Source organism: Ilyonectria robusta (assembly GCF_021365365.1).
Source record: "Ilyonectria robusta strain PMI_751 chromosome Unknown BGZ61scaffold_1, whole genome shotgun sequence".
NCBI classification, from domain to species: domain Eukaryota; kingdom Fungi; phylum Ascomycota; class Sordariomycetes; order Hypocreales; family Nectriaceae; genus Ilyonectria; species Ilyonectria robusta.
The window spans coordinates 1547118-1559375 of NW_025764435.1; the positions used below are offsets into that span (position 1 = coordinate 1547118).

At 54.0% G+C, this 12258-nt stretch overlaps 7 protein-coding genes across 7 annotated transcripts; 4 read left to right on the forward strand and 3 right to left on the reverse strand.

Moving 5' to 3' along the window:
* Nucleotides 1–288: 288 nt before the first annotated feature.
* On the reverse strand, nucleotides 289–1974 carry BGZ61DRAFT_10521 (uncharacterized protein). Its single transcript, XM_046236877.1, has 2 exons — nucleotides 1548–1974; nucleotides 289–1491 (listed from the first exon to the last, which is right to left on the reverse strand). The coding sequence occupies exons 1-2, from the start codon at nucleotides 1737–1739 to the stop codon at nucleotides 436–438; spliced, it is 1248 nt and encodes a 415-aa protein (XP_046111977.1). The 5' UTR covers nucleotides 1740–1974; the 3' UTR covers nucleotides 289–435.
* A 130-nt stretch (nucleotides 1975–2104) lies between these two features.
* BGZ61DRAFT_437821 (cytochrome C1 family-domain-containing protein) lies at nucleotides 2105–3763 on the forward strand. Its single transcript, XM_046244177.1, has 4 exons — nucleotides 2105–2281; nucleotides 2422–2579; nucleotides 2700–2762; nucleotides 2821–3763. The coding sequence occupies exons 1-4, from the start codon at nucleotides 2207–2209 to the stop codon at nucleotides 3491–3493; spliced, it is 969 nt and encodes a 322-aa protein (XP_046111978.1). The 5' UTR covers nucleotides 2105–2206; the 3' UTR covers nucleotides 3494–3763.
* Nucleotides 3764–4809: 1046 nt separating this feature from the next.
* BGZ61DRAFT_470664 (uncharacterized protein) lies at nucleotides 4810–5499 on the forward strand (the record flags this gene model as incomplete). The annotated part of the gene is made up of 1 exon (XM_046248110.1): nucleotides 4810–5499. The coding sequence occupies one exon, from the start codon at nucleotides 4810–4812 to the stop codon at nucleotides 5497–5499; it is 690 nt and encodes a 229-aa protein (XP_046111979.1).
* A 470-nt stretch (nucleotides 5500–5969) lies between these two features.
* On the reverse strand, nucleotides 5970–7445 carry BGZ61DRAFT_470665 (P-loop containing nucleoside triphosphate hydrolase protein; the record flags this gene model as incomplete). The annotated part of the gene is made up of 4 exons (XM_046248111.1): nucleotides 5970–7082; nucleotides 7131–7245; nucleotides 7301–7392; nucleotides 7443–7445. The coding sequence occupies 4 exons, from the start codon at nucleotides 7443–7445 to the stop codon at nucleotides 5970–5972; spliced, it is 1323 nt and encodes a 440-aa protein (XP_046111980.1).
* Nucleotides 7446–7881: 436 nt separating this feature from the next.
* On the forward strand, nucleotides 7882–9652 carry BGZ61DRAFT_525363 (chaperonin Cpn60/TCP-1 family; the record flags this gene model as incomplete). The annotated part of the gene is made up of 4 exons (XM_046252744.1): nucleotides 7882–7944; nucleotides 7996–8047; nucleotides 8101–8756; nucleotides 8810–9652. The coding sequence occupies 4 exons, from the start codon at nucleotides 7882–7884 to the stop codon at nucleotides 9650–9652; spliced, it is 1614 nt and encodes a 537-aa protein (XP_046111981.1).
* A 400-nt stretch (nucleotides 9653–10052) lies between these two features.
* On the forward strand, nucleotides 10053–10564 carry BGZ61DRAFT_525364 (uncharacterized protein; the record flags this gene model as incomplete). Its single annotated transcript, XM_046252745.1, has 3 exons — nucleotides 10053–10145; nucleotides 10200–10312; nucleotides 10372–10564. 3 exons carry the CDS (start codon nucleotides 10053–10055, stop codon nucleotides 10562–10564), a joined length of 399 nt encoding a protein of 132 aa, XP_046111982.1.
* Nucleotides 10565–10689: 125 nt separating this feature from the next.
* BGZ61DRAFT_582411 (cytochrome C oxidase copper chaperone-domain-containing protein) lies at nucleotides 10690–11213 on the reverse strand. Its single transcript, XM_046256286.1, has 3 exons — nucleotides 11089–11213; nucleotides 10951–11006; nucleotides 10690–10889 (listed from the first exon to the last, which is right to left on the reverse strand). Exons 1-3 carry the CDS (start codon nucleotides 11165–11167, stop codon nucleotides 10749–10751), a joined length of 276 nt encoding a protein of 91 aa, XP_046111983.1. The 5' UTR covers nucleotides 11168–11213; the 3' UTR covers nucleotides 10690–10748.
* Nucleotides 11214–12258: the final 1045 nt, after the last annotated feature.

Consider the following 12258-nt stretch of genomic DNA (forward strand, 5'->3'; position numbering starts at 1 on the left):
TAACCTTCAGTGTATGCTAATGCTATGTTTTCTAGAGAGAAGACTCGTGGCAACATATTAGTTGACCAGAGGTACGTCGTTCTCCCCAACAGCATACACACCCAAGAAAACCCCCCTTTCCCTTCCAAGTTGCTTCTAACCATAACATGACCTGAGTCTAAAACCAATGTTTCGTGATGTCTCCTTGGATATGTATTCTTCCCGGTTTTCCGTACCGCTGCACTGTGGTTGTATAGCAATTCAAACACTTTCTACTCTCAAATGCCCCGCCCACATTGATTGCATGTGAACAAATCATCCATGGTCACAGAGATGATGTGAAGTAAAGAGTGCCGAGGCTTTCTGAGACCAACAATTGAAGGGGTATCGAATTTTGGCTCAGGGCTTCTTCATTATTAGATCATCATCATGCAGTTAATCTAAATGTGTGTATGTCTAAATGCCGGTCTTCTCGAGCTTCTTTGTCAGGTCATCGACATCCTTATCCTTGATGACAGGTTCCTCCTGGGCCTCCTCAGCCTCCTTGGCCAACTTCTCAACCTTCTCCTCCTCCTCCTCCTCTTCTTCTTCCTCTTCCTCCTCTTCTTCCCCGTCGTCGCTTTCGAGATCGCTCAGGCTGTCGACACCCCAGTCGTCCTCAACCACTGTGTCACCGCCGAATTTCTCCTTTCGCTCCTCGAGCAACTCCTGCAGGGCAGTGATGGACTCGTCATCCTCAGCGAACATGTTGCCGTTGAGCTCGATTCGTCTCAGAGCGGGCAGACCGTCCTTGGCAGCAACAGCGAAACCCTTAAGACCAGTGGCAGTGATCTCATTGAACTGCAATCGCAGGATCTCCAACTTCGCGTTTTTGCCCTTGGCCAGGGCCTTGGACACCAAGACAGCGCCCTTGCCACCAACGAGAGATTCGCCAACACCGAGTTCCTCCAACACCGTCCAGCCGGCCACAACCTTGGCCAAGGCCTTGGCGCCCACAAGGGTGAGGGTGTTGTCCTGCAGATCGAGGATCCTGAGCTCAGAGGCGTTGTTGAGACCGTTGGTCAGAAGGTGCGAGATACCCTCTGGTCGGATACCGTTCTGAACCATCCTGATGACCTTAATTTTGTTGTGGAGGCTGTAGGTCTTGGCCCAAGCCGTCATACTTCCGTTCTCAAGTCGGTTTCGGCCGCAAATGACAGTCTCCAGGTCGGGAACAGCCTGTCCCTCCTTGCGAGCAGCCTCCTTCTTGGCGTGGAGCTCCGAGAGGGAGTCGGCGATGAGGATACCGGCATGGGGGCCGAGGCCGTTGTTGTTGAGGTAAAGGTGCTGAAGGGGAACGTGCGAGGCGAGGAACGCGACCAGGGGGGCCTGGGTGTTCAAGCCAAAAGCGTTGTCGTTCAAGTTGATGGTGTTGAGCTTGGGGAGGTTGAGGATGGAGGTGAGGAGAGAGGAGAGGGCTTCGGGAATCTCGTTGAGGAGTCTTCCGGTGAAGATATCGGCGAGGTTTGCCACCTGAAGGCGCCGCATTTAGCAGGGTGAGTTTTGGACTTGGAGGGGAGTTGTCATACTTGGAGGTTCTTCTTGGTCGCGAGGACTTCACCGAGCAGCTTGCAAGCACCAACACCAAGAGTGTTTCCCAGGAGCCTGACCTCCTCAACATCGTTCGCTCGGAGTTCGGTGATATGAGGCTCAAGGTCGGCCTCGGTGTCGAGCTTGAGGCCCTTTCCCTCGAGGGAAAATAGTTTGGTGGAGGAAACCATAGTGAAGTGTACAGAAGGCGTCAAATGTGAGCAACGGATATGTACCAGGTATTATGCAGACCGCAAACACGGAATGGCTGCAGCACAGGCAAAAGATGTGTGCTCAAGCGTGTGAGTGAAGGTGGGGGTGGGGTAATTACCTACGGCAGGCGCTACAATGCGAAGCGCACCATGATTGCCAGGGGAGCCTGTCGGGAAAGTCCGGCAGCTGACAGGCAGCTGACAGGCAGCTGGCAGCAGCTGGCGAGCATGTGTCGGGTCACCGGCCGCTCAGATGGAATTGGGTATGGAGGTCACGTGAATGCGGCCAATCAGCGTCGGCCCATTTCGGAACGGTCGAGTAGGTTTTCTCTGACGCCAATGATCTTTGCTGAGCCCTTTTGTCCTCCGACCCCGAGAACGATTCCCCATCGCCGTCTCACATTCGATTGCGGCTCATCCTGCAGCGACGGTCTAGCTAGCCCATCATGCTCGCCAGGTCGTCTATGCGCTCGACGCGCATCCTCAATGGCCTCAAGAACGGCGTTGCCGCCGGTTCTAAGGTATGGCACCATCCGCTGGCATCAACCTCCCGTTTACCGAGGGACATCACCATGGGCCCCAACCCGCCGCAACCACGCCAATCGCATCAGAAAGACCGTGGATTCAATGTATCTGACCGCTGACCGTGTTTTGATTCCAGCGTGCCGCCTCCTCGAGCTCCTACGCCGCCGGCGAAGCTTCTGCTACCCGAATGAACGTGGCCGCCGCCGCCTCCACCACCCTCGCCCTCGGTTCCATGGCCTGGTACTACCATCTCTATGGACCTGTTGCCTTTGCTTCGACTCCCGCTGAGGAGGGGTACGTGATTTCCGAGCTTTGAGGGCACATTGGCCAGGTCGGCCCAACCTGGCGATGAGGCATAAATGCTGCATCAACGTGCTACGAATCGAATATGGCCTTGCTAACCGATGACGATAGTCTCCATTCCACTCAGTACCCCTGGGTTCACACGCAAATGTTCAAGACCTACGATCACCAGGCGTAAGTTGATGGCAGTGCAATTGACCCGGTGGTCCGAAATATTGACCCATTGCTATAGTCTCCGCCGTGGCTTCCAGGTTTACCAGGAGGTCTGCGCGTCCTGCCACTCCCTGAGCCGAGTCCCCTACCGATCACTCGTCGGCACCATCTTGACCGTTGACGAGGCCAAGGCCCTTGCTGAGGAGAATGAGTTCCCCGGCGAACCCAATGACGAGGGCGAGATCGAGATGCGACCCGGAAAGCTGGCCGATTACATGCCCGCCCCCTACAAGAACGAGGAGTCTGCCCGCTTCGCCAACAACGGTGCCCTTCCCCCGGATCTGAGCCTGATCATCAAGGCCCGCCACGGCGGCTGCGATTACATCTTCAGCTTGCTCACTGGTTACCCCGAGGAACCCCCCGCTGGTGTCACGGTTGCCCCTGGCATGAACTTCAACCCTTACTTCCCCGGAACCGGTATTGCCATGGCTCGTGTCCTCTACGATGGCCTCCTCGAGTACGAGGACGAGACTGTTGCTTCGACCTCCCAGATGGCCAAGGACGTTGTCGAGTTCCTCAACTGGGCCGCCGAGCCCGAGATGGACGACCGAAAGCGTATGGGTATGAAGGTCCTGGTTGTGTCTGCTTCCCTGTGGGCTGTCAGCGTGTGGGTGAAGCGATACAAGTGGGCCTGGGTGAAGTCGAGGAAGATCGCCTACGATCCCCCAAAGGAGGTCAAGGTCCGCCGTTAAGGAGGCCCATTCAAGTCTCATTTGTATACTAGTCGCCCCCTAGAGCAGCTCCTTTGTCGGTGGCGGGTAGAAAAGAAGCAAGGCGTGAATGGAGGCGGGAAGAAAGGCCGGAGGGTAGAGTGTAAATCAGATGAATCGTTCCAATACCTTATTTGACCCGAACTACGCTCGAAATTATATCATTAATTAAAAAAGATATGCTTCAGATTTTGTACTCGAAGGATGTAGCACATGACGAAGCCTCGCGTACAAAGGAGTGCCTTCTTGATATTGAAACGGGAAAATTACACATGGTCCTATTTGCTGTTCAGGAAGCCGGCGTTGCTGAGTGCCTGTAGTGTAAGTTACGTGATATAATCGGCTGAGAGGACGGAATTTCGCGGGCACAATGGCAAACAATCGGCTGCTTGATCTACGTACTTGTGGGCGTAAAAAGCCACCCACTCGCCTGGATAATACTAGGTGGTCAAGGACTGTGGCACCACCTTGAACGGAGTGTGGTCGGCTTCCAGAGTGGGATCTGTCTATCAACCTCCACGTCGCCCTGAGTGGGAGACTGCGGTGTGTTCCCCATGGGACTGTTCACGCGACGCTTGTGGGAATCCTTGCGAGGGGATGATTTTTTCTTTTTTTTGCAAGGTTCCAGCTTTGAGTGTAATTGAGCATCTGCTTCTTACTAGGATCCTTACCTAGTTGCGTACTACGTCGTAGGTAATCCCTCAGTCACCGAGAGTGGCATCCGTTTTTCCTCCACTTGCACGGTACGGGGTTCACGGTAGGTATGCGGAGTCGCCCAGGTGATCATGTCCCCTGTCAAGTGCCTGCAGCCTGCCTAAGCTCCCTGGAAACCGCCTGAAAGTTGACCCAACTCCAGGCGTCTACCCCGCTAATTACCCGCGATTGCCCGCCTGGGTGGTCGCTCACGCACTGCAGTCACCACGACATTCAGCCGGCCAAACAGGCGCTAGGCCGCCGTCCAGCGCCGCGACAGGCTCAGCCCAACCAACCACCTCCACCTCCCGAACCACGCTTGCCGTGGAAGGCAAGGACTGCTCACCACCTCGTCCTCTTCATCCATCCTCTCCCATTCAGCGTGCTCTTCCCTCATTCGCACTCTTTAGCACTCGCCTCGCCTCGTCCTCCTCTCCCTCCTCTCCCGACTGGATGAACTGTCCAAATACCTGTCTACGCACCGTATCGCCGCCAGGCAGCCGCGTCTCTTCGTCCTCCCCCTGCCTCTCGCGCTGAACCTGCCCGAGGCCTTGCACCGAGCTCGGTCTTCGGCAAACGTAAACGCCAACGTCAACGCCAAAACTATGCCCTTTGTCGGCGAAGACGTCCATCCAGGGAACAAGCGACGATGGGACGCCGATGATGAACGGGGCATGTACGCCCTCTACGCCTCCGAAGAGCCCAAGGACTTCTATGTCCTCAACCAGCGCCCAGAGATCACCCCGCGCAAGATCCTGCCCCTAACCACCAAGCGGGCACGCATCTCCGAGGACGACATACACATTCACGACACTCTCCCCAACTCCTCTCCCGTATCCCACCGCCGACGGCGATCATCGCAGCTTAAGGTGCTACAAGTCCAGTCAGCCTCCGCCGGTCGCTTCGCCCCCAGAGTTACCAGCGCGATCCTGGCTCCATGCCATATCTGCCACCGTCGACCCACCAAGAAATCAGATCTCGACTCCTTCGCCCAGTGCCAGGGCTGCAACGAGCGGGCTTGCTTTGTCTGCATTCGGGAATGTCAGGGCTGGAACCTGGATAGCGGTTCTGTGCTGTCGGAACAGGAGATACTTTCGCGGTCCTTCCATATGGATGACGTCGACGACCATCAATCCCCTCAACAAACAGATAACCAGCGTGCCGGGCACGAGACTAGGAAAGGGTGGGCCGCCGGTGGCCATCGAGCTGTGGTTTGCAGTCGATGTTGCATCGAGCGCGGTGCCGAGGGAGACGTGGCATGCCTGGGTTGCCTCTCCTGTATGGAGGGGAAGTAATCTACCAGCGTCGAAGAAACATCTAATGATTCATGATCGTCTGTTCTCATCACCCCTAAGCGGGTACTCTTACACTATTTAAAGAAGGAACACTTATGGGACAATCGTTGGCTTTTGGAAGCTATTGGAAGGGACGCATGCTGCTGGTTTGGAATGGGATGCTTTTTGAGCAGGAGAATTGCATGGCCACATCTTATGAGGGAACGGTAATGGGAATGGAACGGGGCATCGGCGTTTTGTTTTCCTGCCTAGACGGTCCCGCTTCATGTGCATACGGCCTGAGGACTTGCGCGAGGAATCATCATACATAGGTAGATAGGTAGTCATCAGCATGGAAGTCACCACAGGTACTGTGCTCTTCATCAAACCGAAGGAATCTCTCGTGAAGCAACAGGCCGATGTAACGTCTAGAATTCCGCCATCTAATTGCCGTTTACTCGTACACCGTATTAAATTACACCACGCTATTTCTAGTTGTACTGCATGTACGTCGCCGTAGAGTTAAACTTGAGGTTGCCCTTGATGACCTTGTCCACAGCGCTCAGGAAGTCCTTCTCCGACGCTACCTTTCTCCTCGCACGAATGGCGAACATGCCCGCTTCCGTGCAGACACTCCTCAGCTCGGCACCAGTCGCGTTGGGGCAGAGACGGGAGATAAGCTCCCAGCGGATGTCGCGCTCGACCGACATGCTCTTGGCGTGGATGCGGAGAATGTTGGCACGTCCCTCGAGATCGGGCAGAGAGAACTCGATCTTTCGGTCGATACGACCAGGTCGCATGAGAGCAGGGTCCAGAGTGGAAGGTCGGTTGGTAGCGAACATGACCTTGATATTTCCTCGGGCGTCGAAACCATCCAGCTGAGTGATCAGCTCCAACATGGTTCGCTGGACCTCGTTATCTCCACCAGCACCATCGTCGAATCGGGCACCACCAATTGCGTCGATTTCATCGAAGAAGATGATGCAAGCCTTCTTCGTCCGTGCCATTTCGAACAGCTCTCGGACCATCCTGGCACCCTCACCAACGTACTTCTGGACCAGCTCGCTACCAATGACTCGGATGAAGGTGGCATCTGTTCGGTTGGCAACCGCTCGGGCGCAAAGAGTCTTGCCGGTTCCTGGAGGGCCGTAGAGAAGAGCACCCTTGGGGGGGTCGATACCTAGGTTGACGAATCGCTCAGGGGATAGCAAGGGCATCTCCACGACCTCTCGCAGCTTCTCGACCTGCTCCTTGCAACCGCCGACATCGCCGTATGTGACATCAGGCTTCTCCTCTACAGTCATCATTGTGACACTCGCGTCGATCTTGGGCGGTAGGGGAAGCATGATCTGATACTTATTGCGATCGACGCCGACTCGCATGCCCTCCTCGATATCTGTGGGACTGACTCGGTCGCCGAGCTGAACGACGAACTTGGCGATTTGCTTGACGTTGATAACGTACTTGCTCTTCGACTCATCACCCTTCTCGTCGGCAATGATCTTCGTGCATCGTGCGACCTGGAAGGGCTGCTCCTCGGACATTCGTTGACGGTCGGCGGCGACATCCCAGAGATGTGGGGGTGCGAGTCCAGTATCCGATTCCTATTGCTGTTAGACGTTGGCGACCAGGAAAGGGTCGAGCCATCTAACCTTGACACCGATCTTCTCGTCGACGCTTTGTTGCTTCTCCTTGATCTGCTTCTCGAGCTTCTTGAGAGCTGTTCCGTAGGGTGCGGCACCATACGTCTTGAGAACCTGAATGTCCCTGCACCCTGGTTAGCGGACCCCGGACCTCCCTGTTGTAGGTATTGTGTTCATACTCGTCCGTCAAAGGAGTGATCTTCTTCTCCTCTACCTCATCGTCGGCGAACTTCTTCTGGTACTTTTCCCAGTCTTGACCGGTTGCGGAAGGCTGGGATTGTTAGCAAACGGACAGAGTGTTTGGAGGGCGCAGCGGCTGACCATGGTGGGTTCCGCGGGTCAGGAGCTTCTCTAACTATTCGGGGCGATAGCGAATTCTGTCTTGGTGGTGGAGGGTGCAGTTGATGGGTGCGTCGGGAAGGGGGAAGATGGTCGTCGTGGTCGTTGGTCGTTGGTGTTTGGGGATGATGAAGGCCGTGGAAGGCATTCCGTAATCTGAGTTGCCTTGAGCTCGAAGCACGGGCCCATCGCCGTGAGACTGCTTGGCGCTAGCCCCTCTCAGGCTAGTACAAGGCACAGACCGGAGCTGGATGATCTCAACCCCCGATCCAAAAATTCTGGGTGGCATTTGTCGCCCGCGGAGTAGGGCAGGAGGTGGGACATCTCAAGGCTACCGGATTCTGTGAAGTCGTGTTCCTACAAAGCCCCGCGATCTCAACAACACTTTTAGGATTCCCGGGACCACCACCTCTTTTACAACATGTCTGCCCCGGCCGCAGCACCAGCTTTCGCAGCTGGAGGCTCCAGTAATGCCACTTTCCGTGTACGGCAAGCTCCCACCAAGCTTTCGAGCTTCCCCGCTGACCATGCTTAGGACAAGGAGAAGCCCATGGCGGTCCGCTCGTCCAACATTGTTGCCGCTCGAGGTATGGGGATCTCTTCCCCCTGAAATACCACATGAATACTTACACTCGCCCAGCGGTCGCCGATGCGATCCGAACCTCTCTCGGACCTCGAGGAATGGACAAGATGATCCGAAGCGGAAAGGGGGAGACGATTATCACAAACGACGGAAACACTATGCTGAAGAGCATGTCTGTGATGCACCCCACGGCCAAGATGCTGGTCAACCTTTCTGGCGCTCAGGATGTGGAAGCTGGTGACGGAACCACCTCTGTCGTTGTCATCTGTGGAAGCTTGCTTGGTGCCGCCGACCGCCTGCTTTCTAAGGGCATCCACCCCTCAGTCATCTCCGAGTCTTTCCAGCGAGCCGCCGCCGCCGCCGTCGATGTCCTTCACGACATGTCCCAGCCTATTTCTCTAACCGATACCGCGTCGCTTCTCCAGGCTGCCAACACCTCGCTGTCGTCCAAGATCGTTTCCCAGTACTCGAACCTTCTCGGACCCATGGCGGTCAACTCTGTTACCAAGACCATCGACATTAAGACCGCTGACAACGTCGACCTCAGGAACATCCGAATCGTGAAGCGAGTTGGAGGAACGATCGAGGATAGCGAGCTTGTTGATGGTCTGGTTCTCACCCAGCCTGTGTTGAAGAATGCTGGCGGCCCTGTCCGCATGGAGAAGGCGAAGATCGGTTTGATTCAGTTCCAGCTGAGCCCCCCCAAGCCCGATGTAAGTGTGGTCTATTCTTGATACCGGGCTGTCCCCCTGCTCACACCTCCTAGATGGAAAACACCATTCAGGTCAACGACTACCGACAAATGGACAAGATTGTCAAGGAGGAGCGATTATACCTCCTGAACATGGCCAAGAAGATCAAGAAGGCAAAGTGCAACGTTCTTTTCATCCAGAAGTCTATTCTCCGCGACGCTGTCAACGACCTATCACTACACTTTTTGTCCAAGCTTGGCATTCTCACCGTCAAGGAGATCGAGCGTGACGAGGTGGAGTTCATTTGCAAGTCCACTGGCTGCAAGCCCATCGCCGACATTGACTCTTTCACTGAGGATAAGCTGGGATCTGCTGATTTGGTGGAGGAGGTGCATTCCTCTGGATCGCGCATGGTCAAGGTCACCGGCACCAAGTCGGTAGGCAAGACCATCTCCGTGGTCGTCCGTGGTGCCAACTCCCTGATCTTGGAGGAGGCTGAGCGAAGCTTGCACGACGCACTCTGCGTGGTGCGCTGCCTGGTCAAGAAAAAGGCGCTCATTGCTGGTGGAGGCGCCCCTGAGATTGAGATCGCTGCCCAGCTCTCCAAGCAAGCGCGCAGCTTGACCGGCACCGAGGCCATCTGCTGGAAGGCATTTGCCGATGCTATGGAGGTTATTCCTACGACCCTGGCTGAGAATGCCGGCCTGAACAGCATCAAGGTGGTAACAGACCTGCGACACAGGCACGAGATGGGCGAGAAGAATGCGGGAGTCAGCATCAAGTCAGGAGGTGTCAACACCAACATCTCCAAGGAGAACGTGCTGCAGCCCCTTCTCGTGAGCACGAGCGCTATCGAGCTGGCGGCGGAGACTGTGAAGATGATTCTGCGTATAGACGATATTGCATTGACCAGATAGAGAGATATCCCCGGCAGGATGGTACCTTACTCTGTATGATAATACCAAAATGGGTCACAAATCTGCTGTATAAAACATTTCTGTATGCATGTAAAAGATTGTCATGACGGAACGAATGTCGATTGCACACTGGCCGACCTATTTGTGCTGATTGGCAGGTGGTCGGCAACTGGCTGACAGATGGCAAGTAGGTAGGCAGGTATTGTGACGGCAGGTGCGACCTGCCAACTCCAGCCACAACACCAACCGGAGATTTTAGGCATTCGACATCTAACAACTTCACCCTGTCTCTGTATTCAAGACTTCACAAGAACTCTGGGATTCTGGGTGAATACCCATTCCTGCAGTTTTTTTCCTTGACCTCGCCTCGCGTCGTCCAACCAAGTGCGTTCTTACCACCATGGCTGCCCACGACGAATCTGCCTACTCGAGCGCCGACAATGACTCCGACTCTGGCATACTTACGGTGCAAATCCAACGGCTTATTCTACAGGTACAAGAAATATGTATTTGCACCGAAGGGAAGAGGGTCCTGACACTTCAGTAGCTGAAAATGGACCGGGATGAGCGCACATACACCATCCTCCGAGAATCGGCCATGGCTTTCGACAACTTGCGCTCCCGAGTGCGCACATACCACGAAGAGCGACGCAACAAAGAGTAAGGCATTAATAGGTCTCAAATCTTACGTTCTCGTCGATGATACTAACAGGAAGAAGATCAAAGTCCCGCGCGGCACACGTCGAGACCCTGATTAGGGCCACTGAGCGCCAGAAGGAGATCGAGGCCAGGATGTCGGCTTTGATCAAGAAGCTGGACTCGACTACACAAGAATTGGAAGCGATGATGTTGAGGGGTTATCTTGGGCGAGAGGGAGAAATGAGAAAAGTCGAGAATCAGAAGACATCGTAGTGGAAACGTGAAGGTGCATTGGGCTTTGGTCAGCAACACCATGACCGGGATCCGGCAGCTTTCGGCTCGCCAGTATAATCACGCCACTGTCAATTGGGTTGTGAACCGGAGAGGAATATCATGAATTTTTTGCCCACATGTATTATATTTTACACAGCCCCAAGAGCCCAATGCCTCGTTTCATTTACACCTGGAATCCATATCCCGTCATGCAGCTTCGGTATTGATCGACCAGTGACTGGCAATCGGCGGCAGGGTCCTTGGCGTTGGAGAACAGCATGCACTCGTCGCGCTTCGACTTCTCCTCCTTGCACACGCAACAAGGCTGCGGATGTATGTTAGAAACGGTATCGAATTGGGTCGGTGTCGGGTATGCTTCGTCTCACCTTGGGCTTTGAAGTCTGCGAGGCCGTCGAGGAAGCCACAGCGGCGGAAACGGAGGCTACCAAACACATTAGCCGAGTTAACAATGCGAGGGCGCATCCACATGGCCAATGCCTTCCGGGGGAGGCTGGGTAACGTACGAAGGGTAGCGACTTGGGCGTCCATGTTGCTAGAAGGTGGCTTTGGTAGGGACGAAGGTGTAGATTGTGAGGCTCCCATTTTGAAGATCCGCGGGGAGAATGCTTAGCAGCAGGTCATCTTTTTTTGAATGGCGATTGAGCAAGTATTCGGATTACTGGGAGATTTCTAAGCTGGCGCTGACCAATCATTTGCCGTCGCTCACGTGGTGTCGCGATTCCTTCGCGAAACAATCAATTGACTCACTGACGTCATTTGAACAGAGGCGTGTTTAGCAAGTATGATATCTACGACTCTCAGGGACAAGGATATCAAGAGACCCGATGAATGAAGACAAAGTAGTTTAAGTGCTGTTGCGTTCAAGAGTAAGCTTCCAGCTTGAAGATAATGGACCTAGTCTACGGTGCATATCCCAGTGCAGCGTTAGCTCCCCCGGATTTTTAGAGTGCTTTCATGGGTCACTCAAACATACCACATTCTTCGAAACAAACATTACATCGGTAGCATTTTAATTGGCCAATACGCGTATGCACCATAATAAAAGGCCCATGCTTGCATTACTACCTCATCTAACTGTTTCTTATCGAGTTCTTTTCCTGTCACCTAAAAGAGGTATTGCATGAGCTGGTCTCTTTTAACCCCGCGAGGAAAATCCTAAGTCGTTAGAAGATCATAATGAATATTAACTACAATACTCAGTAGCATTTAATAAATGATACTTTGGAAATTTCCAATAAATTATATAAAGATAACTTGTGTTTTGTAGGATTATTTGGGATTTGAAAGGTTAGCTGGGGGTAAGTAGCCCCTAGGGAGCAGGACTCCAATGACGACGTGGATGGGTTGTTTCTGACAGCCTATGGGTCAACTGACCTTCTTAATCCTTCGAAGCGTGGCCATTTAAATCGCGGTTCGTAGCGAGCTGCGCCATTTCAGGGCCGCACATCTCTTGCTCGCCAGTCAGCTGGAGTGTTTGGTGTGGCCCCCACCTTTCGATTTCGACTTTCCGTAAGTCTGCGATACCTAGATCAATACGAAAAAAGCGAGATTGACTCATTTTCAAGTCCGAAACCTCCCATCTTATTCTAGACGACTCATCCGAGAATATTCTTCTCATCCACAGTGTCCGTATCTTCAGACATGTATTTACTGAAGGCGAAGTTCTTACGACA